General features: G+C 51.0%; 2 protein-coding genes across 7 annotated transcripts; both read left to right on the plus strand.

The window, feature by feature from the left end:
• The first annotated feature begins 882 nt into the window (after positions 1–882).
• Positions 883–9,748, plus strand: lpar2b (lysophosphatidic acid receptor 2b). 2 transcript variants are annotated; one of them, XM_040185543.2, is made up of 5 exons: positions 883–1,235; positions 3,755–4,153; positions 5,402–5,896; positions 6,849–7,105; positions 8,702–9,748. In XM_040185543.2, the coding sequence occupies exons 2-5, from the start codon at positions 3,898–3,900 to the stop codon at positions 8,792–8,794; spliced, it is 1,101 nt and encodes a 366-aa protein (XP_040041477.2). In that variant the 5' UTR covers positions 883–1,235; positions 3,755–3,897; the 3' UTR covers positions 8,795–9,748. The 2 variants fall into 2 exon arrangements, with proteins under 2 accessions (XP_040041477.2, XP_040041479.2); XM_040185545.2 differs by having other exon boundaries at positions 1,040–1,235; positions 3,743–4,153.
• Positions 9,749–10,893: 1,145 nt separating this feature from the next.
• On the plus strand, positions 10,894–25,992 carry LOC120825447 (calmodulin-regulated spectrin-associated protein 3-like). 5 transcript variants are annotated; one of them, XM_040187057.2, is made up of 19 exons: positions 10,894–11,240; positions 13,536–13,813; positions 14,758–14,898; positions 15,250–15,336; positions 15,479–15,514; positions 16,295–16,342; positions 17,047–17,185; positions 17,465–17,604; positions 19,472–19,565; positions 19,643–19,682; positions 19,812–19,873; positions 19,950–19,980; positions 20,138–22,493; positions 22,586–22,707; positions 22,790–23,070; positions 23,149–23,248; positions 23,777–23,889; positions 23,960–24,078; positions 24,514–25,992. In XM_040187057.2, the coding sequence occupies exons 1-19, from the start codon at positions 11,105–11,107 to the stop codon at positions 24,844–24,846; spliced, it is 4,656 nt and encodes a 1,551-aa protein (XP_040042991.2). In that variant the 5' UTR covers positions 10,894–11,104; the 3' UTR covers positions 24,847–25,992. The 5 variants fall into 5 exon arrangements, with proteins under 5 accessions (XP_040042991.2, XP_077936086.1, XP_077936084.1 ...); XM_078079960.1 differs by having other exon boundaries at positions 20,240–22,493; XM_078079958.1 differs by lacking the exon at positions 16,295–16,342.
• Positions 25,993–26,177: the final 185 nt, after the last annotated feature.

Here is a 26,177-nt window from a genome sequence, read left to right on the forward strand (position 1 = left end):
GCAGGTGAAGCACATTGAGTCAAGTCAAGTCATTTTATTTTGTATAGCCCAGAATCGCAAATTACAAATTTGCCTCAGAGGGCTTTACAGTCTGTACACATACGACATCCTCTGCCCCGAAACCCACCATCGGCACAGGAAAAACTCCCCAAAAAATGAAAAAACCCTTACAAGAGGGAAAAAAAGGGAAGAAACCTTAGGGAGAACGTCAGAGGAGGGATCCCACTCCCGGGATGGACAGACTACAATGGATGCCATGTGTACAGAATGAACAATGTATAATACATGAGACTATATGACAGAAATGATTCAAGTAACTGTGAGTAGTAAGCCAGGCGCACAGCAGGACCACTGCAGAGGCAACCACCATCAGATAGAACCACCATCACATAGAACCACCATCAGATAGAACCACCATCCACAGAATCCTGTGGGGAGGGAGAGCACAGAGATTTTAGGAGAGGGTAATGTTGGTTTATGAGTAAAGTAATATGATTAATATCTAAAATAATGATGATGATGATGATGATGGCAGCAGCAGGCGTCAGCAGGGCCACAGTAGGTGTCAGGACCAGGGTCCTGAAGGAACCACGATCTATGGAGACCTGATAGGGGCGAAAGCACAAAAAAAACTCCCGGAAAGAAGCTGAATTAGTCATGTGCATTAATAAAACTTGAATTATGGTAGAACGAGAGCGTGAGAGAGGAGCTCGGTGTGTCCTAAGAATTCCCCCGGCATTCTAAGCCTATAGCAGCTTAACTAAGGGCTGGTCCGGACTAACCTGAGCCAGCCCTAACTATAGGCACAATCAAAGAGGAACGTTTTAAGTTTTACTTTAAAAGAGGATGAAGGAGGATGAAGATGAAGAAGGAGGTAAAGGAGCAGGAGGAAGAGGAGCAGGTGAAGCACAGGGAGGAGGAAGAGCAGCAGGAGGAGGAGGGGCCGCAGCAGCAGCTCCGCCTCCTTCTCGGTCCCACAGCGAGGAGCACGAGCCGCACCTTGTCTGCTCTCGCAGCGCAGATCCCTCCGCGCAGGTAACAACCCGCCCAAAGTAGACCGGAAGCGACGGACGACCCGACCGAAGGGGACAGAAAGGTCGAACACAAGAGCGAGAAGAACCGGAGCAATGGAGCCCCGACCGGACCCGAGCCGCTAATTTCTCCTCAACTCGAACCGGAACCCGGATCTACCGGAAGCGCGCCTCGACGCACGCGAGACACTCAGAAGAACAAAGGTGAGTCGAGTTCATCGAGAGGCGCCTGTGGGGCTCCTGCAGAACCCGCCCGTCCCCCAGAGCCCGTCCGTCCCCCAGAGCCCGCCCGTCCCCCAGAACACGCCCGTCCCCCAGAACCCGCGTGTCCTCCAGGCGCGGGTCTCACCTGTGCGTGTTTCACTGCGCAGGTCCCGCTTGTCCTCTTTACTTCAGTGTACTTCTGAATACTTCGCGCCTTTTAACGTGTACAAATACATTCACTTCATTGCGCTGAAAACCTTTTTAATGGTGTGAATCTAGTTTTAATCAAAGCTGGACATTAATTTATTGTCTCAGCCGTCAACTTGTGTCGTCAGTCAATACGTCATCTTCTTCATCTTCTTCATCATCATCAGTTTCTCATTCAAATCCCTTTCTGGCTCCTTTTGTTCACTTAAATTCTGATTTCTTAGAACTGTAAAGAACTTTTCATTTCTCACTCTTAAGTTTATCTGCGTGTGAAACGTAAATGTCTGAATATGAAGAGAAGTCATGAACATCTACTTCATCTACTATCAAATATCAGATGAATAATCAATCAATCAATCACTGAGCATTGATCTGTGCGTCACTTCTCAATGTCAGCTGGAGTCAGAGGTCAGAGGTCAGGGGTCTGGTGTTGTGACATGAAAAGTTAATATCTCTAATACATCTAAATCTATAATGTGGTTCTGTGTAGAGATCCACCGTGTGTGTAATAACCCTCATTATAGTAAAGTATTCATATAGTAACGTAACATCCGTGGCTGTTTAATTAGTCTCAGGCCTCAGGTATCCTTCAGATGGAGGTTACAGCTGAAGCGACCTCGTGCTGGGAGATGAATACACTCTAGTTCCATGATGTCCTCTTTGGGTCTCCACGAGGAGAACGAGGTGTTGTGGTCTTCTCTCACTAGCTTTGGTTCATGGGAGTAATACACACGTTTTTGTATGAATGATTAAGTCATATTTAAATAAAGAGATGGAGATCCTTCTGTCTGAATGTAGATTTGACTTTGTTTAAACCAGAGAACCTCCACCAGAACAATGTGACTCCAAATAAAATTCATCTCTAGCGTCAATAATTGAATCCTCTGATCTGTCTGATGTGCTGACGTTTGAGCTCAGACAAGCACCCACTTCCTGTCTGCATGCACGCATGCCCCACCCACTTCCTGCCTGCCTGCATGCACGCATGCCCCACCCACTTCCTGCCTGCCTGCATGCACGCATGCCCCACCCACTTCTTGTCTGCATGCATGCATGCCCCACCCACTTCTTGTCTGCATGCACGCATGCCCCACCCACTTCTTGTCTGCATGCACGCATGCCCCACCCACTTCTTGTCTGCATGCACGCATGCCCCACCCACTTCTTGTCTGCATGCACGCATGCCCCACCCATTCTTGTCTGCATGCACGCATGCCCCACCCACTCACTCACCCATTATTTTATTTTCTAATTATTGTCCATTTGTCACGATAATACTTAAACTGTGTTGCAAAGATGGTGCTTATTGATAATAATAATTATTGCACATTATTTCCTCTACTCATTATTATTATTATTGTTGTTTCACATTTTAAATTGTTAACTTTTATTAATTTTGTTGTATTATTATTATTAGCAGCATTATATTACTCATACGGTTTTATAATTAGTACTACCATTATTATTATTATTGTTGGTATAACTATTGTTGTTTGTCCTATTTACATTGTTATATGTTATTATTTATAATGTTAATGTATTTATTCATATGAATAAATACATTAACATTATAAATATATATGATTCAATGAAATGTTGTTTCCTCGTCTCCTGTCCTCTAACCTTCCCTCAGTGTCTCTACATTCTTCAGTTGGTGGTTTTTCTCCCCCCTCCCCCCTCCTCTTCCTCCCTCCTCCTCCCCCCTCCTGTGTGTGTGTGTGTTTGGATTGAGATCGAGTTACATAGCTGTATTGTGCAATAGGTGTGTCTCTCTCAGGGAACCAGCAGGAAGTGTGAGTCCCGTTTGCAGCGGTTGGCTGGCAGCTGTTAAGCGCGTGACGTCACAGTCGGAGGTCCTGTTGGGACGCGCTCGGTCTGATGCACGAACCGGTTTCACTGGAGGAGCATGAACTAAAAACATTCTGCAGGAGCGAGTCAGGAGTCCACAAATATCTGTTTCAAGATGATTTATAAATGAGGTGACGCTAAAGCAGAGACTACGAGGCCATCACGATGCTAACGTCACGATGCTAACGTCACGATGCCGATGTGATGTAATCATCACGCATAGTCAGTCATCTTCACCGCACCTCCACTGGACTGGTGGTCTCCAGTCACACAGGGCTGACATGGAGACACACAACCATTCAATTTAGAGTCACCAGGTGTCTTTGGACTGAGGGAGTCCCCCGAGAGAACCCCCGCAGACCGGAGAGAACATACAGAGTGCACCTAGAAAGAACCCAGGGTTCAGCAATCGTGGCTCAGCGATGGTCCCCAATGTCCTTAACCGACTCTAGATGTTTCCTCAGGGACCCGAGCATCCAGGACCGAGGGGGGGGACCCCCTCCCCACGTCTGATGGTCCCGCCTACCTCCTCCGCATCAGAGAGGCCGAGTCCCGATGGCAACCTAGACTCTTCCTCCCGTTCTCCAACGCCGCTCTGATCCCGGACATGGACACCGACACTGTGGACCGGGAGGGGTGCTACTACAACCGCTCCGTCAGGTTCTTCTACGAGTTGAGCGGCAAGAACATCAGCGACCACTGGCGGGACCGCGACTACGTCATCGTCACTTTGGGCATGACGGTGTGCTTCATCGTCATCTTCTCCAACCTCCTGGTCATCGCCGCCATTCTGAAGAACAGACGCTTCCACTTCCCCATCTACTACCTGCTGGGGAACCTGGCTGTGGCAGACCTCTTCTCAGGTAGGATCAGGACTGAGCTTCCACTGGTTCATGTAGGGGACTAACTTGAGGCTGGTTCACGTAGAGGATCAGGACTCGCTTGAGGCTGGTTGACGTAGAGGATCAGGACTCGCTTGAGGCTGGTTGACGTAGAGGATCAGGACTCGCTTGAGGCTGGTTCACGTAGAGGATCAGGACTCGCTTGAGGCTGGTTCACGTAGAGGATCAGGACTCGCTTGAGGCTGGTTCACGTAGAGGATCAGGACTCGCTTGAGGCTGGTTCACGTAGAGGATCAGGACTCGCTTGAGGCTGGTTCACGTAGAGGATCAGGACTCGCTTGAGGCTGGTTCACGTAGAGGATCAGGACTCGCTTGAGGCTGGTTCACGTAGAGGATCAGGACCCGCTGGAGGCTGGTTCACGTAGAGGATCAGGACTCGCTTGAGGCTGGTTGACGTAGAGGATCAGGACTCGCTTGAGGCTGGTTGACGTAGAGGATCAGGACTCGCTGGAGGCTGGTTCACGTAGAGGATCAGGACTCGCTGGAGGCTGGTTCACGTAGAGGATCAGGACTCGCTGGAGGCTGGTTCACGTAGAGGATCAGGACTCACTGGAGGCTGGTTCACGTAGAGGATCAGGACCCACTGGAGGCTGGTTCACGTAGAGGATCAGGACCCACTGGAGGCTGGTTCACGTAGAGGATCAGGACCCACTGGAGGCTGGTTCACGTAGAGGATCAGGACCCACTGGAGGCTGGTTCACGTAGAGGATCAGGACCCACTGGAGGCTGGTTCACGTAGAGGATCAGGACCCACTGGAGGCTGGTTCACGTAGAGGATGTAACGTGTACGGTCTAGTTGTGTTAAAGCCAGCTGAGATGTTTGTTTTCTGAGTCATGTAGTGTCACATCTGGACAACAGATGTGATCGTTGTTTTTATGGAGACTGATCAGAGAAAATGTTGAGAAACATCAGCAGCATTTGGGAGATGAAACCAGCAGGAAGTCACGTGACCTGCTGCAGATCAGTGTGATGTCATCGGACGACTTTCACAACCAACAGCCAACACTCGTTTTCACTGAGCAGAGCCTGAACGCATCACCGTGTTACTGAAGGGAACCTAGTTGGCTGTTAGCGGTGCTGCTAACATTGCTAGCTCCTCCTCTTGTTGATCTAAACACTGATTGGTGATTTACAATGTCACATGATCAGAGACCATGTGATCCGTGACGCTGGAGGAGGAAGCTTTAGTTAATGATGTCCCCCTGCAGGCGTCTCCTACCTGCACCTGATGTTCCACACCGGGCCCTGGACCATCAAGCTGAACAAGTACCGGTGGTTCGTGCGCCAGGGCCTGATCGACACCAGCCTGACGGCCTCCGTCCTCAACCTGCTGGCCGTGGCCGTTGAGCGCCACCAGACCATCTTCAACATGACGCTGCACAGCAAGATGAGCACGCGGCGCGTATTCGTCGTCATGGTGTTCATCTGGCTGGTGGCCATCGTCATGGGCCTCATCCCCACCATGGGCTGGAACTGCCTGTGCAACCTGCCCGACTGCTCCACCATGGCGCCGATGTACAGCCGCAGCTACCTGGTGTTCTGGGGCGTCCTCAACCTGCTGACCTTCTCCATCATGGTGGCCGTCTACACCCGCATCTTCCTCTACGTCAGGCACAAGAGCCAGCAGATGTCCCAGCACACGAGCCAGAGGAGACACCGCGAGACGGTCTTCAACCTGATGAAGACCGTCTCCATGATCCTGGGTGAGGAGGCAGACACACACACACACACACACACACACACACGTTGGCTGCTTTAGGGTGGGCTTATACATCTGATTGACAGGTCTCTAAAAGAATCAGATGAATCAGAAATAAATACACAAATATTCATGAGGATCTTTGAGACACTAGTTAGTAACATAAGGACAGTTTTGTGATGTTTTATTTAGTATTCATTTATTTGTTTGAATTACCCTAAAGGAATTCTTATTATTGTTATTATCCATATAATTGTAACCAATTATCCATAAACTCAATAAAAATCAATCAATAAAAATAAAAGTAGAAATATAAAAATAGAAAGTAAATATTTAAGTAATAACAGTGAACAAAAAAAATAACATTGGAATTATTGAATACTCAGTAAATATGAAATATGTGGTTTTAATTGAATATTTTTTCTTTTTAGATTTAGAAGTTTTTGCTTTTGATAATAAATTCTTATTCTAGTACACTGAGACCCTGTAAATATCATCGTCGTCAATGTTCACGTAATGATTATCGATCCGTCACGCTTGATATATAATAAATACTTATTAAATATAATTTAAAATGTGATACTATTTATAGGTCATATTCATTAGCCAAACGTAGTAATGTTCATAATGACACCAATCATGGTGGAAACGAAGAAGCTGCAGGTTTGATTAAAAAAAACTTCTGAGGCTCAAAAACGTAAAGAAAACGTGTCTGAGCGTGTTGAGACACACACACACACACACACACACACACACACACACACACACACACACACACACACACATTCCTCAGCCTCCTGGTTGTGCGTGTTGTGTTAATGAAACGCGATCGTTCAGACTAAACCTCCCTCAGCTCTTCACATTCTTGTCTTTTACGAGTCGCCCTCCCCCGTGTGAGGAGACTGGTTCTGACACGACTCCCCCCCCCCCCCCCCCCCCCTCCCCTCCCCCCCCAGGCTGCTTCGTGCTGTGCTGGACCCCCGGCCTGGTCATCCTGCTGCTGGACGGCGTCGGCTTCGATGAAAACGTGCTGCGCTTTGAGAAGTACTTCCTGGTTCTGGCCGAGTGCAACTCTCTGGTGAACCCGGTCATCTACTCCTTCCGGGACAAAGACATGCGGCGGACCTTCAAGGACATCCTGTGTTACGTCTGCCGTCGCCACGGCGACCCCCCCGACGGCTCGGCCGCTTGCTTCCACACCACGGAACAAGAGGTACTGAGCCGTAGGGGGGGGGGGGCATAGTGGACATTAGGGGGTCGGGGGGGGGGACATAGTGGACATTAGGGGCTCGGGGGGGACATTGTGGACATTAGGGGCTCGGGGGGGACATTGTGGACATTAGGGGCTCGGGGGGGACATTGTGGACATTAGGGGCTCGGGGGGGGGGACATAGTGGACATTAGGGGCTCGGGGGGGACATTGTGGACATTAGGGGCTCGGGGGGGACATTGTGGACATTAGGGGCTCGGGGGGGACATTGTGGACATTAGGGGCTCGGGGGGGGGACATAGTGGACATTAGGGGCTCGGGGGGGACATAGTGGACATTAGGGGCTCGGGGGGGACATAGTGGACATTAGGGGCTCGGGGGGGGACATAGTGGACATTAGGGGCTCGGGGGGGACATTGATGAAACTCTGTCTGTGTCCCATCATGCACCGGTGGTGTCTTCTTAAAAGCATCCAGATGTGAGCGGGTCGATCCTGTTGTTGTTTATTTGCTGTTGAAGGAATAAACGCGGGTAGCAGAAGTACCCGATCCTGATCCGCCGTGGATCCTGAGCTCCGGAACAGACCCACTAAAAGGGACGTCTCCAGATGCGTCTGATGCGGAACGTATCCGCGCCACAGGTCAACACAGGATGCGGCCCGTGAGCGGCTTAAACGAAAGCGAACGAGGCCCCGCCCACGTTGGACACCTTTATAAACCGGCTTGTTTGGATCCATTTCTTAACAACAAGCCCAGAAATATTATTAAATGTAGAGTCAAACTTCTTTTTATTATAAAGCTGTGGACATTAAACACCATTTATATACATGACTGATTGTCAGCAGGACGCCTCCTGGAGGAACCCGGTCTGCTGCTGATGGTTCTATCTGCTCCCCAGTCACTTCTTTGTGTAATTAATGAAATGAATATAATCTGCTTTGTATCGATTTAAAATCTGTGACCATGGTGCTCCGCATGGTGGGACGTGTGGTCCGGTCCACCCGTCCCTCTCGGTACTGGTCCTCCTGCTGGCCGTCTACTGCTCAGTGGTGATTGAACTGGTTCGTTTCATCTAGACAAGACATAACAAATAGGTCATCGTAGCATTACGACTAGTTAGTTAAACGTTATACGTTTCCGTAGCAACGTCTCGCTGTGAAAACATCTTCCTCCGTTTGTTAGAATCTCAGGTCGGCGCTCTGAGGAGGACGTTGCATTCGTGTTAAACGCCAGATTAACTGGAGATGGAGACTAAACGGGAAATACGCAGGAGTAAACCAAGCCTCCATCTTTACACCACGTTCTCTAACTGAGCCTCATGGTTGACACCCTGTAAACATAGCGCCCCCTTATCGCCCCGCGGGTCCTGATGTAGGCGGCCTGTTAGCTGCCTGCAGGCAGGATGTTGGACGAGGGACTGACGCTGTGTGGGACGGTATACATGTTTGATCTTCTGCTCTGAGTCAGGCGGAATGGACGCGAACGTTACCTGTTTCACCTCCTCCTCCTCCTCTTCCTCGTGGTCCTCCTCATGTTCTTGGTGCTCCCGGTTTCCTCTGTGGTCTCACCGTCTCTCTCTCCTCCTCCTCCCTGTCTTCAGAACTATAAGTCTCGCGTTGCTGAGCCGATGGACCAGACCAACGGGATTCTTCTCATCCGTTCATCAGAGGACGCCACCACCTCAGAAGCCTGAGCGGGACGCTGCAGACGCACCAGACTGTGACTGGAGGACTTCTGGTGGTTTAAAGAACTCTGGAGACACAAAGTCACAGAGAACAAGAAGCGTCCTTCCAGATGTCTCTGGTTCTTCTCCCTGGTCTCCCGTTCTTCTTCATGGTGCTGTGAGGTCCAGGAGGATCTGCTGGAGATATTTGAGTCCCATTGTTAGTTATTAATATCTCATTAAGCTGCTTTTCTTCAGTTTTATTTTATGCGTAAACGTCCTGTCTGCAAAAACTAAATGTTGGTCTGCTTGAAGCCAACCTGGCAACCCGTCTTCATCCGGGCTTTTTATTCACGTTTCATTACACTCATGTTATGAGTTTATATTTGGATGCTTTTAACATTTTATTTATATATATATTATATATATATATATTCTATATATAATCTATGTATATGTGTGTGTTCCTGTTAATCGGATGTGTTTATCCCAAAGAGAAAGAGCCCTGAATCTTCCCAGGATGCAACAGGAGCTCAGCTGAGCTCGTTGGTGGTCACGCGGTAGCTGTACATATCGGTGTTAGTTGTTAGTAGCTGGTGAAAAGCAGTCGTGGATGTTGAAGTCGGACAGGAAGCTGCCACGTTCACTTCCTGTGGGTCCCTGACGTACGGAGAGAGAAGGTCCTCCTCCCCTGGTCCCTGTGACCTCCGTCCTGAAGGCCAGCAGAGACCGGCTCAATGTTACGCCATCAGACGTCCACAAACGTAACGCAAATATTGTACCAAAAAACTGCAAAGCAATAAAAGACCATGAACGCGCTTCTTTTTATTAGTCTGTTGTTGTTGTTACAGCACCAAACGTCTCCGACAAACCAGGACAACTGGTACATAAAGCTACTGCTCATTTTTGGGGGGGAGGGATTATTTGACTGTGACGATGTGACGTTTAATTTTTGTCAAATTAACAATAAAATAATGAAAACAACGGAACTCGCAGCTCCGCGTTCCAACGTGTGTGTCGCTCAGTCACACTTTGATAATGAAACGTTCAGCTTCTTATTTCTCACAGCTAATTTACACTAAACACTAACAAAGCCAGAACGGTCATTTCATTCTGTATAACCCAAATCTCCCCCATACGACGTCCAGCTGGTGTAGGGTGGTCCATGGTGCCGTTCTGTAGCTGGTAGCTGACTGTCTCACCTTGTTGGGCCGTTGACCTCCTCAATGATCATCTGCCTCAAGTTTCTGAAGGTCATCGTCACGATGTCACGAGCACTGAGGCCTTCAAGATCTGGTCCCCAAACTCCCCCCAGTTTACTGTCCTGTTGGTCTGTCCCGTTGTGTGTTGGTCTGTCCCGTTGTGTGTTGGTCTGTCCCGTTGTGTGTCTGTCTGCTGTGCACGCCCACTCATCCCTACACACCTGTGTCTGGTTCCCCATCGAGCTGGTCTGTGTCCCTCCGTGGTCCCTCCGTGGTCCTCGTGAAGTCACCATCACATTCTGAGCGTTATCTGGATCACAGTGTGATGTGAAGCTCATCCACGCCTGTGATTGTTATCAATGTTGAGATGAGATTCCACTTTATCGTCATTTCACAGGTAGCGAGACAACGAAAGCAGGTAAAAACTGAGCTGGTGGTCGTTATGAAAGATACGAGATGAACCACCATCACCAAGAGGCTGCCGTGTTAGATTAGCACGCTAAGCAGCTAGCCGCGGCCCTTCATGCATTTCCACTTTGTTTACTAGTAAACTACAGAATTAAGTCTAAAGTGACAGAAAGCAGAACCCCGATCTCCACTACAGAGAGGACGGGTTCTAATCCGCTATCATATCTACACTCATCAACTACTTTATATCTGTGTGTGTGTGTGTGTGTGTGTGTGTGTGTGTGTTCCTCCTCCATGTATTTCATTTGTTGATTTGTAGCAGCGTGTCTGTGTGATATGATGATGTTTCAGTGAGTGTTTCTTACTACTCACATGATCTGAATCATCTCTGTCATATGAACTGTGTGTGTTGTTCATCCTTTGTCCTCATGACGTCATCGTAGTCTGTCCATCAGGAGACGGATCGTCCTCTGACGTCCTCACTGACGTTTCTTTTTTCCTGCAGTGGTGAATGTTTGAGGACAGGATGTCTCATGTGTTCACACTGTAAAGCCCTCCGAGGATCATCTGTCATCTGTGATTTTGGGCGTTGAACTGTCTGCATCACAGGCTCCGCCCCCCTCCCCCCTTCCTCCTCCCCTCCTCTCCTCCTCCCCCTCCTCCCCCTCCTCCCCTCCTCCCCTCCTCCCCTCCTCCCCTCCTCCTCCGTGCAGCGCAGCGCAGCGCGGCCATGGTGGACCTTCCCGTCGCGATGAAGAAGACCTTCTCGGTGCCGGAGATCAAGCCGCTGGACCGGTACGACTTCAACCGGGCCAAGATCTGCGCCAGCGTCCGGTGGCTGCTGGCCAGGTCCTACGGCTCCGCAGGTACACGCGCTGCCGCTGTCCGCTCCCCTTGGGCGGGGTGCTTCATGCTCTGACGGGGCGCTCCGGGTTTATTTAGATCCTCTTCCCCCCGGTCCACCCTCCTCATCCCGCCGGTCCATCCTCCTCATCCCCCCCGGTCCATCCTCCTCATTCCGCCGGTCCACCCTCCTCATCCCCCCGGTCCACCCTCCTCATCCCCCCCGGTCCACCCTCCTCATCCCCCCCGGTCCATCCTCCTCATCCCGCCGGTCCATCCCGCCCCCCCCCCCCACCCACCCCGCAGTCCCTCCCGGTAAACCCCTGGATGCGGAGGCCGGTTGTCGCCGTGCGCGTGAGGCGGTGCGTGGAGGAGAGCGATGCATGACGGTACTAAAGAACGCGGACGCCGAACGGGATCTGTGTCAGTGGCACGCGCGCGTGCTCGTGCTGAAGTGCGTGCGTGTCGGTGCGATGAAGGTGACTACAGGTCTGTGAGACAAAGGAGTCTCCTGAGATCCTCAAGGCTTAATACACCCTGGACTCTAATGCGTCACTGTGTGTCAGTATTCATATAGTATTTATGTATATAGTATATATTCATATAGTATACATGTACATAGTATGTATTCATATAGTATATATTCATATAGTATATATGTACATAGTATATATTCATATAGTATATATGTACATAGTATATATTCATATAGTATATATGTACATAGTATGTATTCATATAGTATATATGTACATAGTATATATTCATATAGTATATATGTATATAGTATATATGTATATGTGACTACGCTATAAGTACATATGTAGAGAACACAGTATCTCAGAGGAGCTACGTAGGTCAGTCAAGGCGTAGTCGTCTCCGTGCCTCTACTGTTTCCACATGGGTCAAGGAGAGATGCTTAGGAAAGGACGTGAGGAGGTAAGGTTAGTTATCTACAGTAACTAGACTCCATTTTCCACCACTTCATCACATCACGGGTCATTTAGCAGACGCTTTTATACATTTTGCCCGGGGAGCAATTAGGGGTCAGGTGTCTTGCTCGGGGACACTTGGGGACACTTGGGGACACGGGCCAGCCGGGGCTCGGACCACCAACCTCATTTCTACTCCTGCGCCACGACGACCTCCTGTTTCCTTTGTGTCACGCACACTTTCTCATAAGTCTCGGCGCGATGTGTTGGACTCGTGGAGAGGAGTGAGGAGATGAGGAGTGAGGAGTGAGGAGATGAGGAGTGAGGAGTGAGGAGATGAGGAGATGAGGAGTGAGGAGTGAGGAGTGAGGAGATGAGGAGATGAGGAGTGAGGAGTGAGGAGATGAGGAGATGAGGAGTGAGGAGCTGAGGACTCGTCTCCGTTCTCTTCAGGATCATCCTGACTGCAGAGACGGAACGCGGGTCAGCGCGGGGAGACTGCGTCTTTCTGCATCACACACACTCATGCAGAAGATGACATTATCGCCTCAGGCGCTGTCACTTCCTGTCACCACAGTGAGAAGAAGAACCTTCTCCAGAGGAGGAAGCAGGTCTTGGTGATCTTCTTGGTCTCCATGTATCTGGAGGAAAACGTCTCTTGGTGGTTTTCTGGTTCCTCCTGGATGAACTCTGCATTATTATCTCTGCTCGACTGAGACGTCTGTCCTTCTACCTGCCTGTTAGGCTGCTAACAGCTAACAGCATGCATGACGCTAACATGCTGACATTCATGTTCAACATGTTATTTTAGCGTGTTATCTGAAGATGGAGTCCGATAAAAAGTAATTATGATCCCCTGTGAACACTATGAACATGTCTTACATGTTATATCACTCTAAGAGTTCCGTTGGTTTCACCAGGATAAAAACATCAACCAGCTGTGGCTCCAGAGCAAAACCTAGTAGGGTTCATCTTTTAAGGACAGAATACATGAACCAGGAGACAACCTCGGGTTCTGAGAGTTGAACCCAAAGCTTCAGAACTACTTGATGGAGCTACGTGGTGGACGTTCGGGGTGGAGCTACTTGATGGAGCTACGTGGTGGACGTTCGGGGTGGAGCTACTTGATGGAGCTACGTGGTGGACGTTCGGGGTGGAGCTACTTGATGGAGCTACGTGGTGGACGTTTGGGGTGGAGCTACTTGATGGAGCTACGTGGTGGACATTCGGGGTGGAGCTGCTTGATGGAGCTACGTGATGGACGTTCGGTGTGGAGCTACTTGATGGAGCTACGTGGTGGACATTCGGGGTGGAGCTGCTTGATGGAGCTACGTGGTGGACAAGCGTGACCTACATCTGTGCCTAACGCTCTTCCCTCTCTTTCAGAAAACGTGCCTGTGGAGCTGCGGGAGCCTCTTTACAGGGACCAGTATGAACAAGAGCACCTAAAGCCGTCCGTCTCAAAGCTGCTTCTGTCTCCAGAGATCTACTTCAGAACCCAAGCCCTGCTGGCACAGGCACATGGGGTCTCCCTGCCGGCAGCACAAGGGTCACCAGCGGACCACTCTTCCCTGCTGCAGGTCCTCATTAAGAAAGGTTTGACTCCAAAGGTCGAGGATGCAGACGTTACCGAGGAGGACCTCCGCTTTGTCCCCATCAAGACGGTGTGTGTTTGTGTGCTCTTTTATTTCAAATCCCTTCTTAAAACACATAGTAGTCCGTGCCACATAGTCCGTGCCACATAGTCCGTACCACAGAGTCCGTACCACAGAGTCCGTACCACAGAGTCCGTACCACAGAGTCCGTACCACAGAGTCCGTACCAGAGTCTGTGTTCCACATAGTCCATACCAGAGTCCGTACCACAGAGTCCATACCACAGAGTCCATACCACAGAGTCCAAACCAGAGTCCGTGCCACATAGTCCATACCAGAGTCCGTACCACAGAGTCCATACCACAGAGTCCATACCACAGAGTCCAAACCAGAGTCCGTGCCACATAGTCCATACCAGAGTCCGTACCACAGAGTCCATACCACATAGTCCATACCAGAGTCCGTGCCACATAGTCCATACCAGAGTCCGTACCACAGAGTCCATACCACATAGTCCATACCACATAGTCCATACCACATAGTCCATACCACAGAGTCCATACCACAAAGTCCATACCACATAGTCCAAACCAGAGTCTGTGCCACATAGTCCATACCACATAGTCCAAACCAGAGTCCGTGCCACATAGTCCATACCAGAGTCCGTACCACATAGTCCGTACCACAGAGTCCATACCACATAGTCCAAACCAGAGTCCGTACCACATAGTCCAAACCAGAGTCCGTACCACAGAGTCCGTACCACATAGTCCATACCACAGAGTCCGTACCACACAGTCCATACCAGAGTCCGTACCATAGAGTCCGTACCACATAGTCCGTACCACAGAGTCCATACCACATAGTCAAGTAATAGAGGGAAAGCAACAAGGAAAGTAGGAAGTAAAGTGACATTTAACAGTTTTTAATGAAATACTTTACAATGGGCGGAGCTCCCTTTTCATGTCCTTCAGAGACAGAATCCTTTAGACCAAAGTGTCCCTGTGATGCAGAAGGCCCACCTCGCCCTGATCGACGCCCTGATGACGCTGGTGGCCAGAGACGTGGTGGGCAGCGTGAAGATGGCGGCCGAGGCGGAGCAGATGGGTGCCGGGGCTCCGTGGGAGAATGCTCTGCTCTTCTGGGTCAACCGGGTAAGTCCTCCACGCTGGTCCCACCTCACAGCATCTGTCTGTGTTGATCAGCTTCTGTACGCTGTGAAAAAAGAGTGCGGATGAAAAATTACATTTCATTCATTTAGCGGCTGGCTAGTTAGCTAGCTTGCTATGCTTTCAGGCTACACTGGTTCCTTCCAGCCAGGGGTCTCAAACTCCGGCCTGCGGGCCACATCCGAGGGAGGGGGTGGGGGGGCGGGGGGGTTCGGACCATCAGCGCCGCGCTCGGTCGAAGCGGCTGCATTTGGCCCGAGCCTGAAATGAGTTTGAGACCCCTGAGGTAAGCGGCCCATAGAGTTTTATCTGTCCCTGTCCGCCAACTCCCTCCAGCTGAACCACAAGCTGAGAGAAACCACCGAAGAAGAAGAGCCCACCAAGTCCCAGACATGCACAGACCTGCAAACCGCCCAGGACCCGGTAAATCACAAACCCACACAGACACACGCGCACATACACATGCATGCATGAGAGTGTGTGTCCCTTCTAATCCGGACTCGCTCTGCTTCTCTGCCCCCCCCCCCCCCCCCCCCCCCTCGTCTCATCCCTTGCTCACTGGCAGTGTCAATCCAACCGCTGGTACTGGAAGCTCGTCCCCGTAAGTTTCCTCTTCTTCGAGCATCCTGACGTCCCATTAATGCTTATTGTTGGTAGCATTTGCGGGACATTCAGTCAACAGCTTCATCTCAGAACCAGAACCAAAAAACAGAACCAGAACCAGAGCTAGGAACCAGAACTAGAACTAGAACCAAAACCAAAACCAAAACCAGAACCAGAACCAGAGCCAGAGCCAGAAACCAGAACTAGAACTAGAACCAAAACCAGAACCAGAACCAGAACCAGAACCAGAGCCAGGAACCAGAACCAGAGCCAGAGCCAGAAACCAGAACTAGAACCAAAACCAAAACCAGAACCAGAACCAGAACCAGAGCCAGGAACCAGAACCAGAACCAGAACCAGAGCCAGAGCCAGAACAGAACCATGAACCAGAGCAGAAACAGAACCAGAAACCCAGAAAGGCCCAAGCCAAAACTTAAAATTAAGAAAAAAAGAATAACGAAATAAACGAAGAAATTGTGATTAATAAAGAAGACATGAAATAAATGAGAGGAGATGAAATGATTATTCATCAATCCTCCCTCCAAAGCCGAGGTCGTGAGGTCGTGAGGTCATGAGGTCGTGAGGTTGTGAGGTCATGAGGTCGTGAGGTCAATGTTTCTTCTTCTCAAACGAAGCAGGAGATCAATGGACGTGAACCTTCTCCCCCCCCCCCCCGTCTGGCCCCTCCTCCTCCTGAGACGTGTCATGTGACTTTGTGGTGTGGCGGTTCCCATGGTGACGGCCCCCTTGTCTCCCTCTCTCTGCCATCTCCATCCAGCATGCTATCGCTTTTTGTTTGAAGGAATCGGGGAATAAGCCTCCAGTGGTAACGTATACTCTCTCAGCCCCTCGCCACACCCGCCCCCTCGCCACCCCCCCCCCCTCGCCACCCCCCCCCCCTCGCCACACCCGCCCCCCAGATCATCACCTCATTTATTCACATTAAAGCAGATTCAGTCTGAGAGCTTTTTATAAGCGATGTGATGCACGTGATGTCAACACCAAAATACTGTATTTGCATACATATATATGTGTATTTATACACACGTTGATCTTTGTTTAGTACTCCTGTGTGTGTGTGTGTGTGTGGCTTCCTTTCTGCGCTCACAGTTATGTAGATGTTTATTTATTGTTGATTGCTTCTGATTGGTCGGTCATTTCTTTTGTAACTTCTGCTCTCAGATCAGTCTCAATATTCACAGAATAATGCCACAAAAATAAGTCGTTCGCTGCGACATGACCCATGAGCAGCGCGTGGGGTTGTGGGTTTGACGAGCATGACGTCATCGGGGGGGCCGTGTGATGGAGGAGACGGGGAAGAACATCTTTGGACATTTTAATGTTCAAAGATGTTCTTGAGGAAATTTGTGGATTTGTGTTTCTTCTGAGGATGTGTTTAATCCTCAGATGGTGTTTATTTATTTTCTGGTATGTATCCAAACAAACAACATGCGAATCCCTCTGTTTAATAATATAATAATAAATATGAGCTCTTTGTTCCCTTCTTCTCCTCCTCTTCCTCCCCTGTAGATCCGCTATAGGAAGGACAAGGTACAGTCCAAGCTGACCCCGACCTTCCCGGTGGTCTCGGGGGTCCGTGACCTATCTAACGGTTGTGCGATAGCTGCAGCACTGCACTTCTACTGCCCCGGCCTGCTGCCGCTGGAGGGTACACGCACTCCGTGATACACGCACTCCGTGATACACGCTACATGCTTACATGTTTATTCTCCGCTTTAAAGGCTCCAAAGATGATGAGGGATCTCCAAACCCTCATTGTGTGCACATTGTCTTAAAGGAACAGTGCGCAGGCTTTAGCGACATCTAGTGGTGAAGGTCGAGATTACCAGTCATGAGCCTACAGTCATCTCTACGTACACACTGTGTCTCTCACAGCTGGTATTCTGTAACGTTGCAGTGACACATCTGTCTGCTCTCCTTCCTCCAGATGTGTGTCTGAAGGACACCATGTCGGTGTCTGACAGCCTCTACAACCTGCAGCTCATCACCGACTTCTGTGGCAGCCGCTTGCGGAGCTGCTGCCCCCTGGCTGTGGAGGACCTGCTGTACGCCCCCCCGGCCCTGCATGTGAGCCCCCCTGAACACTCCCCCATGGACGGGAGAAACCTTGTCGGTTTAATGGGGGACTGCCGGCGTCTGAGTGGCAATAAGGAAAATAAATGACGTATATGTTGGATTAACGAAGGGAGCGAAGGGTTGAGACGTGGAGGTCCTCCCTCACAGACCAGACGTTTGTGCTGCAGGATTTGTGTAAACGTTTGAGATCACATCTCAGGGGTGAAGAGTCACACTTTGTTGTAGAGAGATTAACGTCACGGAGAAGAGGAGCCAAAGACGTCTCCATTTGGCTTTTCGATGCTTTAGGGTGGGCGACTCGCTGATTGACAGGTCTCTAATAGACCATAAATCGGGGGATGCTTTAGGGCGGGGCTACTCGCTGATTGACAGGTCTCTAATAGACCATAAATCGGGGGATGCTTTAGGGCGGGGCTACTCGCTGATTGACAGGTCCCTAATAGACCATAAATCGGGGGATGCTTTGGGGCGGGGCGACTCGCTGATTGACAGGTCTCTAATAGACCATAAATCGGGGGATGCTTTAGGGCGGGGCTACTCGCTGATTGACAGGTCTCTAATAGACCATAAATCGGGGGATGCTTTAGGGCGGGGCTACTCGCTGATTGACAGGTCTCTAATAGACCATAAATCGGGGGATGCTTTAGGGCGGGGCTACTCGCTGATTGACAGGTCCCTAATAGACCATAAATCGGGGGATGCTTTGGGGCGGGGCGACTCGCTGATTGACAGGTCTCTAATAGACCATAAATCGGGGGATGCTTTAGGGCGGGGCTACTCGCTGATTGACAGGTCTCTAATAGACCATAAATCGGGGGATGCTTTAGGGCGGGGCTACTCGCTGATTGACAGGTCTCTAATAGACCATAAATCGGGGGATGCTTTAGGGCGGGGCTACTCGCTGATTGACAGGTCCCTAATAGACCATAAATCGGGGGATGCTTTGGGGCGGGGCTACTCGCTGATTGACAGGTCCCTAATAGACCATAAATCGGGGGATGCTTTGGGGCGGGGCTACTCGCTGATTGACAGGTCTCTAATAGACCATAAATCGGGGGATGCTTTAGGGCGGGGCTACTCGCTGATTGACAGGTCCCTAATAGACCATAAATCGGGGGATGCTTTGGGGCGGGGCTACTCGCTGATTGACAGGTCCCTAATAGACCATAAATCGGGGGATGCTTTGGGGCGGGGCTACTCGCTGATTGACAGGTCTCTAATAGACCATAAATCGATAAATTCATTGACCTGTTCAATTCAAATTCATTTTATTTTGTAACGCCCAAAATTGCAAATTATAAATCTGCCTCTGAGGTTGAGGGAAGAACGTCAGAGGAGGATCCGTCTCCTGATGGACAGACTACGACGACGTCATGAGGACAGAATGAACAAAGTACAGTTGTGATCAAAGGTTTACAAACACGTGTAAAGAACATAATGTCGTGGCTCTCTTGAGGTTCCCGTTATTTCTACAAGTCTGATTTTTCTCTGATTGGAACAGATACTTTGTCACAAAAAACATTCATGAAGTTTGGTTCTTTTATGACTTTATTATGGGTTAACAGAAAAAGTGATCAAAAATATACATACATCAGTGATAATATTTGGTTACATGTCCCTTGGCCATTTCCACTTCAATTAGGCGCTTTTGGTAGACCAGCCCTAACTATAAGTGCTCTGGTCTCTAATAGAATTGGGGGAGGCTTTAGGGCGGGGCTACTCGCTGATTGACAGGTCTCTAAGAGTGAAGGAATACGACATTTCCATGTGAAAGTCTGCTTTCAATGTAGCGTCCCTTTGCTCTTGTTGACCTCCTGCGAGTGTCCTCCGCTGTGACCCGATCCGCTCTCTTTCCCAGCTGAACATCATGAGCTTCGTGGCCGAGCTGCTGGAGTGGTTTGAAGTGAAGAAGCCGGATTTCGTTCAGCCCATGGAACCCCTCGACCTCACAGGTCTGTGACTTCCTGTCGCTAACGAGCTCATGTCCACACCGTTAGAATTCCTCTGAAACCGCCTCCTTGTCTTTCAGATGCCTCGGGGCTGTTAGACTGTACGAGTCCTGTGAACAGGTGCAAACACAGTTTCAATCTGAATATTCTATAGATGAGCCAAAATAACCGGAGTAATGTAGAGAAACTTTTATTTTGTGCACATTATTTTGAAATGTGACATTTTAACAACACACTTTTCTGCTTCAGTGGTTGTCCTTCCTTCATCTTCAAACAACCCTTTGTTCCCATCTGCTCCCCAGTGTCGCCAGGTAAGAAACTGAATTTGAGCTTTTGTTCAACCCCAAATCATCCTTCATTTTGTGACTTTTGTACTTGTCTTTCCAGAAAACAAGAGTTGGACAAAGAAACAAATCAGGTGATCATGCGTGTGTGGTGAGGACCATCGCGGCGGTCGCGAAGCATCACACTTTACCTCCATTGTTTGAAATCTTCTTTCTTTTGCTTCCGTGGTCTCCGTGTTGGCAAAAACCATCCACGCATCCGTCCCTTCATCGCCATCCGCCTGCCTGCAGCCGTCCTCTGTCAGCGGGAACGTTCAGCATCCCGTTTGGGCTGGACAGTGATGTTGACGTTGTCATGGGGAACCCAATAGATTCTGTCTTTCACTCCGGTAGCATCGACAGCCTCTCCGCCGGCGAAGCCACAATGACCTCCGCGGTACGCCCCCCCTGCGGCCTGGTCAGCGCCTCCGCTCCAACGCAACACCCTCCCCGGCCTCCTTACGCCCAAACCCCGCCGCTGGGGGAGCTGCCCACCATCGAGGAGGCGCTGCAGGCGGTCCACACCTCGAGCGGCAAGGATCGGCGGAAGGACAGGGGGGCCGAGAAAGGTGGAGGTCGAGAAGCGTTGGGCGAGAGGCCGCAGCCCAGGCTACGTCCGGAAGGAGCCCCAGCTGGTTTCTTCCTCCACTCCCCCGAGGAGGACAAATCCCTGCTGAGCAGCTCCGCGCCCTGTCGCTCTGGCGTCCTCCCCCGGCCCGTCGGCGGAAAGGCGGGTGACACCGAAAAGCAGGGGAGGGCGGAGAGGAGGGAGAGAGTGGGACGCGCCTCCGATATGTCGCGCGACGACGACTCCGTCCTACGAGACGGCAGCGTCGACTCCTCCGACGCGTCGGACGAAGCCCCTCGAAACGCGCCCGGCAACATCCGTCCCGGCAACATCCGTCCCGGCAACGGCACCAGCAACAGTCCACGCCTGACCAGCTTTGCAGAGCGACGAGACGGCAGAAGAAGACATCCCGCTGCTCCCGGGGAGGAGCCGGGTTCTGCTCCGACCCCGACAACTCCAGGAACTCCACATACAACCTCCGCACCAGACGGGGCACCCGGTCCGGGTCCCGGAGGCCCCGAACCAGGATCCGAGGCCAGCGAGCTGGGGGCTCGCCTGGAGGAAAAACGGAAAAGCATTGAAGCCCAAAAGAGACGCATCGAAGCCATCTTTGCCAAGCACAGGCAGAGGCTCGGAAAAACCGCTTTCCTTCAGCTGAAAAGAGATCGAGGGGAGGAAGAGCATCTCACCCTGGAGGAACGCCTCACGTGTATGGAGGAGCAACTGAAACGGGAGGAGGAGAGGGAGGAGAAGGAGAAAGAGAAGCCATCTGTTCCTAATCCCCCCCGATTGGAGAAGCAGGTCACCTTCTCCATCGAGAGCAAGAAAGGCGCAGAGATTGAGAAGGGAGGCGAGGCCGTTTTTGTGGAATACAGTGAAGTGGTTCAAAAACTGAGTGAAGCTCTGCAGTCACTTCAGAAGGACATGCAGAAACTAACCGAACAGCAACAACAGCTCATGAGTGACCGAAGGCCCACAAATACACCGAAGAACACTCGCAAATCTACACCTCGATGTGCCGCTAAAACGCCTCCTCACACCCCGACCAAGACGCCTCCGAGAACTCCGACCAAGACGCCTCCGAGAACTCCGACCAAGACGCCTGCGAGGAGCACCAGTAACGCCTGGGTGATTCCTGGTCCCGGCGGCCCGGCCGCCTCCTCCCCGTTGCGTTCGCACATTCTTTCTTCTGCCACCTCCCCGAAGAACCTCCTGTCCTCTTCCTGCCCTGCTCCTCGCACAAGGATCCCCCCTTCCTCCACCCCCCGCAGCCCCAAGCAGCCCCTGCAGGCCCAGCAGCAGCCTCCCCCGCGGCCCTCCGAACTCAAGTTCCCGCCGCTCAACCGGGCCTTGGCACCCACCCATAACGTGGACGCCCTCCCCCGCCTACGCCGCGTCTCCCCCAGCAAGTGTCAGGTTCAGACCTCCTCGTCCTTTCGCATCGGCGGGCCTCGGACTCCTCAAGAGCGTCCTCAGACCGCCAAGGGGGCACAGCAAGAGGGGAGCACCTCGGACACGGCGTCCAGCGAAACCCCGACCCAGTTCCGGCTGGAGCTGGAGGACGGGGAGACTGTGGGGGGGCAGCTGGTTTTCCCGCAGCTCGGACAAGATGGAGCGTCGGCGAATGGCGGGAGCAGCTCCGGCGCTCCTTCCGAGTACTCCTTCGGGAGCGAATCTATCTCTGCAGCTTTCAGCGCAGGAGGCGAAGGCGCCAGGAGAGCAGGTGAAGGGTGCAGCCTGATTGAGGCCTCGCTGTCTTCTCTCGGAAGGCCCGAGGGGGGCAGCGACGCACCAACTGACGAGGGGCAGGAGTTCTCCTCTGATTCAATGAGCGACCACACAGAATCCGCTGTGGAACCCGGCGGACGTCTCGCTGCACGACCTGTAGACCCCCTCCAGCAGCTGGATGCGACTGCGGGAGCCGCCAATTTCGAACAACAAGACATCGAAGGAGAACCACCGAGAGAGGCCGAAAGTCTGGAGCCGAGCCGAGAGCAGAATGAGCCGGCGGCAAGAGGAGGGATCGGGTTCTTCTTTCAGGTGAGACGCTGCAGGGAAAATGGAAGGCACGGTTTGCTTCTGTGCACCTCGACTGTGTCATGACCGTTGGGCGTATGATCATGTGGTTGCAGGAGGAGGCGCGTAGCGAAGGGGAGATGGCCCAGCGTAGAGCTCTGCTGTTGGACAAACAGCAGAAGAGAAGTGAGGAGTTGAGGAAGAGGAGACAGTGGAATGAGCAAGAAAGGGAAACCAGGTGTCTCAGTCGTCCACGAGGGCTCACGAAGCTTGAGTGCTGTTTTCTAAAAACCCATATGTGTGTAACTTGTTGGTTTCAGACCCGGATCTGCAGACAGAAACTCTCCCTCCGGTACGCCTCCTCCGGGAATGACCTCCCCTTCTCCCACGCCTCCTGCCACACCCGTCCGGAGGGGGACCTTCACCAGGGTGGAGTACGCACGGCGGCACCAACTCAGGATTATGGAGGACTTGGACAAAGTACTTCGGGAGAAATCGACCAGTCAAGGACGATCTTCCGCCAAGAAACCCCGCCCCCGTCCTCGCAGCATGACGAGGGAGGAAACACAGCGGCCTGTGAGCCCGGCCAAGGGAACAGCTGGTAGGGTCTTAAGTTAAGTTAGGAACGAGTTAAGATGATTTCAAAGCGGTTTTAAGGTCCTGACATTTGTGTATCCAGGTTCTAGGTTGACCAAAGTCTACTCTAACTCCTCCCTCAACCTGGCAGCAACGGAGGAGCCAGGAAACAGATGTGGCGATGGCCCGAAGAGATGCCAGAGGTAAGCTCTCTCCTCTCAGGTGTGCAGGGTTCGGGCCGATGGCAGCACGGCTGCCCATGACCAGTCGATCACGTGCCATCGATAAAACAACGACGTCACGTCCACCGCGGGCGATGACCGTAACTAATGCTAATGCTAATTAGCAATTCTTGCTTCCTAAAGGATGCATTTAATTTCATTGCAAAGCGACCCGGGCTGACAGCAAGGTAATGACCAAGAATGTGCGGGATGTTTGTGGCGGTTTCCTCCTTCTGACAGACGAGAGGCTCGTTGTTTTCTTCATGTCGACTCGTTGCGCGCTGGTGGAGCTACTATTTACCGGTCGCCCCCCCTCAGCCGGCACGGAGGGGGGCTGATCGCCATGACCTGGTTAGTTGCAACGTGTGAGCACCCCTGGTTTAGCCCGGCAAATATCTCGACAACCATTGGAGCGATTTGTACAAAATTTGGTACAAAAAAGGACGAAGGACAACATGCTTAAATTCATTCAAAAAAAATGTTGGTTCATTTATTGATGTTCCTCAACAGCCGCCCTGATTCGCCTTCAAGATGTGTGCCGCAAAGTAAACTGGCCAATCGCACCGGAGATAAAGACTGGGAGGCTGGTTCCAATGGAACCCCACCCGCCCCGGAATACACAGGTACAGGACGTGGTCTTTGGCCGGAGGAGGACCAGTGTGCTGACAGTAACGGGTCCATCTGTGTCTGCAGGTCCAAAACTCTTCAAAGAGCCGAGCTTTAAGTCCAACAAATTCATCATCCACAACGCGCTGTCACGCTGCTGCCTGGCGGGAAAGGTCAACGAGACCCAGAAGAACAGGATGGTTGAGGTAGATGAATCATTTTACTTCACTTAACACAGCGATATACGTGATACATGCACAGTATTGATCACAACTACTGCTCTGTAATGCTGCTGGCTGTTAACCTGGGTTCCCTCAGCTGACCACTAGGGGTGGTAGTGCTGCCCTCTCCCCCCTGCTCATGAAGTACTGATCCGAGATTGAATTACAGTACAAGTACAGCCCGAAATACAACATTTGCCTGAAGGAGTTTAAACTCCCCAAATCCTGTTAAAAAGTGTATCTATGAGTAGGCTGAGATGCAAAGTTAAATCCAACGTGTAATCACATCGGATTGCCACCCGCTGCCTTTAATTAATAATAATCTCTATGTGTGCGCCAGTTTCCAATCAACTTTCTATGGCTTCTGTGTGGGAACACGATGGACACTCAGCTGATATGACTCCTCCTCCTCTTCCTCAGGAGATGGAGAAGAGTCCCGCCAACCACTTCCTCATCCTCTTCCGTGACTCCAGCTGCCAGTTCCGGGGCGTCTACACCATGAACACAGAGTCCCAGGAGCTGATCCGATTGGCCGGCGTGGGCCCGCGGACTATTGGCTCCGCCCAGGTGGAGGCCATCTACAAGTACAGCTCAGACAGGAAGCAGTTTAGCGTCATCCCCTCGAAGACCGTGGGCATGACGGTGGACGCCTTCACCATCCCCGGCCATCTCTGGCAGGGAGGAGGAGGAGGAGGAGGAGGAGGAGGAGGCCGCAGGGCGAGCGTTACTAAGAAGGCCGTTGTGTCCAAGTGAGGGACGAGACGGATCGTTGAGATTAGCCTTCAGCCATGTGTGCGCACGCCAACACCGGACCTCTCCGGATCGCCTCACGTCTTTAAAAGAATGGATTTGTACTCCCCTGAATGTGCATGAAGATAAGAAGTCACGACACAGAGGACAGAAACTCACTCGTCGTCCAATGTGTCCTAAACTGTTAAGTCAACGTCATTTATACACAGAAACGTAATAAGACAAACAAATACAAGTAGAAAAGCAGTTTCCTACATCGGGTCGAACGAGAGACTCGAGACCTCCAGGTCTGTTCAGAGCGAAGCATGAAGCAGAGATGCTGCTTCCTTCTAATAACTGAGGAGTTCTGTGGACATTATATGGGTGTGATCGTCAGACGCTAATTAGCAAACACTGAGCTAATGAGGAAGATGATGATGACGATGTGAGCTGGTCCCCGGATACATTAAAGTGTCAGCACTGACGTTTAGAAGGGTCACTGCAGCGGGCGGATACTTTCACCCCATCACCTGCAAACACACCAGACTTCATTCATAGAAACTGAGCTCTCACGTCTCAGTTCTGTCTACAGGGTCAGATCACATCCAGCAGCAACCGTCTCCCCAGAGACCTCGACGTTAAAACGCCCAACGTTACGTACAACATAACGACGGACGGAGGCAGCGGCTCCACCCACAGAGGTTCCTCCTGCAGACACGCGTCTCAACACGGCAAATAGAATCCCTTCAATAAGTCACATGATGAAATGTTACGGTTTCTTCTTCAGCTCATGAAGATGCAGCTCAAACTCCCACTGAGAGCCGCTGAACGCCACAGATATCAATCTGAATTAAATAACAGAAAATTGCCTTTTTTTATATTTTCTCACTGTGGGAACAGTGTTAATAAATAGAAGATTTGTTTTCTTAATTTTGGGACCAATAGCGGCTAATAAGCTGCTGGGTTATTTCCTGTTATTTTAATAATGTATCTGTAACAGCGTTAAAGAAAAGAAAGGTGTTTATGATGAATAATGACGGCACATCTGCTTTTATTCATGAGATTTCAATCCAAACAAACCAAGATTCAATAAGTGGATAAAAAGTTGTTGTGTTTCAGACCAGCGTTCATGTGAGGAATAACAAACTGGATTAAACTGGTCAGGCTGCTTCTCTCGTTCCTTCCTCTTTGTTTAATGCTCACTTCTTCCTGACTGTTTTCACTCTGCTGACTAATGACCGATGAGCCGAGACGAGGCACCGACTGGATGCTGGACTCCGACTGGACGCTGGGCTCCGATTGGACGCTGGACTCCGACTGGACGCTGGGCTCCGACTGGACGCTGGGTTCTGATT

This window comes from Gasterosteus aculeatus, chromosome 9, assembly GCF_964276395.1.
Source record: "Gasterosteus aculeatus chromosome 9, fGasAcu3.hap1.1, whole genome shotgun sequence".
NCBI lineage: Eukaryota > Metazoa > Chordata > Actinopteri > Perciformes > Gasterosteidae > Gasterosteus > Gasterosteus aculeatus.